The sequence below is a fragment of the Borostomias antarcticus genome, assembly GCF_949987555.1.
Source record: "Borostomias antarcticus genome assembly, chromosome: 9".
NCBI classification, from domain to species: domain Eukaryota; kingdom Metazoa; phylum Chordata; class Actinopteri; order Stomiiformes; family Stomiidae; genus Borostomias; species Borostomias antarcticus.
Window position 1 is genome coordinate 24,911,933 of NC_140242.1, and position 5,000 is coordinate 24,916,932.

Consider the following 5,000-nt stretch of genomic DNA (forward strand, 5'->3'; position numbering starts at 1 on the left):
CACATACACACCCTCTCTCTCTCTCTCTCTCTCTCTCTCTGAGAAACACACACTCACTCTCTCTCTGAGAAACACACACACACCCTCTCTCATGTGTTCACGCTCTCCGTTTCCTCTCTTCCAGTTCCAAACGGACCGTCGGCCGGCCCAGCCCCTCCTCCGCCGCCTCCCCCCCCTCCCCCTCCCCCTCCCCTCGGCCTGTCCACGGAGGCGTCTTTCCCCTGGGCCCCCCCACCTCCCCCCATGGCCCCCCCGCTGCCAGGCTGTGGGACCCCCACTGTCATCTTCAACTCAGGGTTAGCAGGTAAGATCCACCCGCCCGGTGCGTGCGTGTTTGTGTGTGTGTGTGTTTGTGTGAGTGTTCTAGCGCGATGAATCACAATGAGGTAGGCAATAAAAGTCAAGTCAAAGCCGGGTATGATGGGATATGTAGTCAGACCTTCATCAGATCCCCAACCCCCCCCCCCCCCCCCCCCCATCTGTAAACACTGCTCCCTTTGAACAGTTGATGCACTGAGGCCCTCTGCGCCCGCGATGAACAATTCTGATCAGATTATGGACGGACAGACAGACAGACAGACGTTCTCTCTGAACGAGCAGCTTGGCTCGTGACTGGGAGGAGCCTCTCTTTCAGGCGGCCATGTTGGTTAACCTGCTCCATTACACCGGGCTCTGAAATACTCCATTCTGATTGGACAATCCTCACATCCTACGGTCAGTTATTTCTCAACAACTGACCGACATTCGGGGGCTCACTGTTTGACTAGGGCTGTGCGTTAAAATCCATATAGCAAAATATGGTAAGCAGTCTTATAATAAGTGGCTCTGTTCTGGGATTCCGGACGCACGGTCAGGCTTTTATTTTTCGATAATGACCGTCTGGCTGTACATACGTTGTCCCGTACGTATTTTCTGAATGCAGAAATGGTTGGTTTATGTATTTCTGATGCTCATACTGGTTTTTCCCTAATCTTTCTTTCTCCTCGAAATGGAAGCATTCATTCTATCCTGTTCTCTATCCTGTTCTCTCTCTCTCTCTCTCTCTCTCTCTCTCTTCCGACCAGAGGGACCCATCAAACTGTTCTGTAGGTTCTCCTTGTCGTGTGGTGGTTCTGTTCTCTGCGTTCTCCCTGTCCCCCCCCCCCCTGACCGGTGCATGGTATTTTCAGGCCTGCCATCCTTCTAGAGAGGCTCTCTCACACCCAGGGCTCCTGATGATGCTGACTAACTGAGTGTGAAATTGAACCTTGCGTTGCATTCTCAATTCCCTCTTTCAGTTCTCTTAGAGGGTTTTTTGGAAGTCCCCAAAAATGCTGTATTCTAATTGGCTTGAGCACACAAGAATAACCCTGAGGCCTGTTTCAACCAGTGGTAGGCTTGCTCCAGCTCGTTAAGCGTGTTGACCAGTCCTCTGCCAGGTAAAAGGAACGACACGTGACAGAGTACAATTTGTGTCGTACCCAACTGTGACGTGTGGACATGGCATGATCATGCCGAGAAATACCATGTTTCAAACTCCTGCACGGTCCCACGTACCCGGCTGTACCGCGCATGTGTGTGTAGGTTTTATACAGTGTGTGTGTGTGTGTATGTGCATATGTGTGTGTGTGTGTGTGTGTTTAGTGGGTGTGTCTTTTATTGCATGCTGAAACACACCTGCAGTCAGATGATGGGGAGAGATAGACCAGTGTTGCGCAATCCTGGAATGCTGTTAGCCACACTCCGCCTGCCCCCTCCCCCTCCCCCCTGCCCCCCCCCCCCTGCCCCTGTGGCTCGACCCAGAGGCTACCTGGGGATTCTGGGTGCAGAAGGGGACAGCCAGGGCTCATCAGGCTAAGCTGCACACCATGAAGGCTGGTCCTTAATGCAGCGGCCTGGCCCTGTTCTGCATGTCCTCCTCTCTCTCTCTCTCTCTCTCTCTCACTCTCTCTCCCTCTCACTCTTTCTCACTCTCTCTCTCCCTCCCACCCTCTCTGTCATTCTATCTCACTCTCTCTCTCTCTCTCCATCCCACCCTCTCTCTCACTCTCTCTCCCACCCTCTCTGTCATTCTCTCTCCCTCTCCCTCCCACCCTCTCTGTCATTCTCTCTCCCTCTCTCTCTCTCTCGCTCTCTCTCTCCCTCCCACCCTCTCTGTCATTCTCTCTCACTCTCTCTCACTCTCCCTCTCTCTCTCTCTCTCCCTCTCTCTCTCTCTCTCTCTCCCTCCCACCCTCTCTGTTATTCTATCTCACTCTCTCTCTCTCCCTACTTTCCTGTCAATCTTCAGCGTCCTATATCCCAATAAAGCAGACGTGCCCTAAAAAATATCTTTAAAAACACACACACACAAACAGGGGAGCAGCCAGACTGGCACTACAAATCCCATAATCTCCTCCGCAGATGCAATCTGCTGGCGTGCCAGGTGCGAGAGCCCTGCCCCCTGTGCCCGTAGCTACACACCAGTGTAAACAGAAAGATATTAAAAAGCAGAGCAATGCCTCAGCTCCAGAGCTCTATCACCCACCTGCCGCTTGGAAATCCACCCATCGAACAAACTCCACCACGCCACCTCCCAGTCATATGATAACTTAGACAAACACAAAGAACCTCCGCTCACTTATAGGCCTTTTCCACCAAGAGGGAACCGGTTCGGTGCCGGGTCGCGAACCTAATTTTGAATGGTTCCGAGCATTTAGACCAAAAAGGAATGAGTTCGGGAACCCGAAAAACTGGTTCCGAACCAGCACCACAAAATAGTAGGTTTTTCAGTGCGAACCGTGACGACATCATGGGCGTGGGCTGACGTACAACGGTTCAGCTCAAAACTGGTCGAAACGCGGGCCCGTTCTCTGGACAGAACCAAGTTTCCAGGAATTTTTAGACAAACCGGTTCACGAACCAGAGTTCCTTTGGTGGAAAAGGGCTATTAATGGGTGCAAGTTGCACACTTGCCGTTGAAAGAGGAAGCCAGTGAGAGATTCTGTCATGTGAGCTGGCCTCAGCCAGAGCTGCTCAGCCACTGTTAGGACTGACTGACAGCAGAACGCCTCTCCTGCTCCACACAGGATTTACCAGACACACATTCTCCAGTCTGGCAAGTCATCTCCCGTGTGCGTGCGTGCGTGTGTGTGTGTGTGTGTCAGTCACCAGCAATCACAGATAAGCCAATCCCCAGCCCCTGACCCCCTCCCCCCTCCATCACTCTCTGCATGGTGTGTGTGTGTGTGTGTGTGTGTGTGTGTGTGTGTGTGTGTGTGTGTGTGTGTGTGTGTGTGTGTGTGTGTCAGACTGATTCACTCCTCTGTGTCCCGACCAGCCGTGAAGATCAAGAAGCCCATCAAGACCAAGTTCCGTCTGCCGGTCTTCAACTGGGTGGCGCTGAAACCAAACCAGATCAACGGCACGGTGTTCAACGACATCGACGACGAGAAGATACTGGAGGTGAGGCCTGAACACACACACACACACACACACGTACACATACGCATACACACACACACACATATGCACACACACACATACACACACACACACACATACGCACACACACACACACACTCCTGACACGCGCGCACACACACACACACACGTACACATACGCATACACACACACACACATATGCACACACACACACACACACACACACGTACACATACACATACACACACATATGCGCACACACACACACACACACACACACACACACACACACACACACACACACATACGCACATACACACACACACACACATACGCACACACACACACACACACACACACACTCCTGACACACGCGCACACACACACACTCCAGCTACAGTAATGTCCGTCCATGGTGTAGAATAGTCAATTAAAGGAAGCAGTCACTCGTTCCGATGGTCCGACGATGTTGACTGTCTTGAACGTTGACCCCCCCCCCCCCAGGACCTGAACGTGGATGAGTTTGAGGAGATGTTCAAGACCAAAGCCCAGGGTCCGGCCACGGACCTGACCACCAGCAAAACCAAGACCATCCAGAAGGGGCCCAGCAAGGTGACGCTGCTGGACTCCAACCGGGCCAAGAACCTGGCCATCACGCTGAGGAAGATCGGCAAGGCGCCCGAGGAGATCTGCAGAGCCATCCAGCTGTAAGACACAGGCTCGTCTCCTCACTCACACCATGACCGCTGTTTGTTTGTGTGTGTGTGTGTGTGTGTGTGTGTGTGTGTCATGATTTATATGCAATATGATAGCAATATAATTAACCGCCACTGGAGGTTTGGTCCTGATGTCTGCCAAGGTCATTTTTCAAATGTTTACACATTACGAAAGTGTAAATTGTAAGATTTCAAATGATGTGCCATGCATTGAAATGCTTCTGTGAATGCTGCTACACCTCAAAATCACTAAGCAGAGAAACCACTAAGCTGAAATCACTAAATGCCTCAAAGATTCAGAGCTGTTCACACCTCTCACAGATAACAAAATATGACTTTTTATTGATTCTAAAACTGTTGTTTGTTATATTGAGTGGGTTCTTCGCAACTTAAATTTTCGTAATATGAAAAAAAGGAAGAAAAAAAAAAGTATTTTACCCTCTAGCACATTTTGAGGACTGCAGACATCAGGACCAAACCTGCAGTGGCGGTCACATGTATACATGAAGTATGTGAAATATGATAGCAATATAATTCATTGTTTGTAAGAGCCAAATTTCATGTATTGTATCACTTGTTTGTACAGCATACAGTAAGTGGCTTTTTGTCCTGGAGATGCTTTCTTAACCAGGTCTCCTGTGTGTGTGTGTGTGTGTGTGTGTGTGTGTGTGTGTGTGCGTGTGTGCGTGCGTGCGTGTGTGTGCTGGCGTGTGTGTGTTCGTCTCATGTGTCTAACTCATCTATCAACCCGCCCCCTAAGGTTTGACCTGCGCACGCTACCGGTGGACTATGTGGAGTGTCTTATGCGTTTCCTGCCCACGGAGCACGAGGTGAAGATCCTGCGTCAGTACGAGAAGGAGCGGAAGCCCCTGGAGAGCCTG

The 5,000-nt window shown here is 51.0% G+C and overlaps 1 protein-coding gene across 1 annotated transcript in view; it reads left to right on the forward strand.

The window, feature by feature from the left end:
* Positions 1-5,000, forward strand: part of fmnl2a (formin-like 2a) — a gene marked incomplete at its 5' end in the record, with an annotated part of 58,453 nt that overhangs the window by 45,225 nt on the left and 8,228 nt on the right. Inside the window, 4 exon segments of the mRNA XM_084442758.1 lie at positions 125-304; positions 3,299-3,423; positions 3,908-4,110; positions 4,880-5,000. The exon segment at positions 4,880-5,000 is cut by the window's right edge and continues 114 nt beyond it. Of these exon segments, the coding sequence (XP_084298884.1) occupies positions 125-304; positions 3,299-3,423; positions 3,908-4,110; positions 4,880-5,000 (629 nt within the window).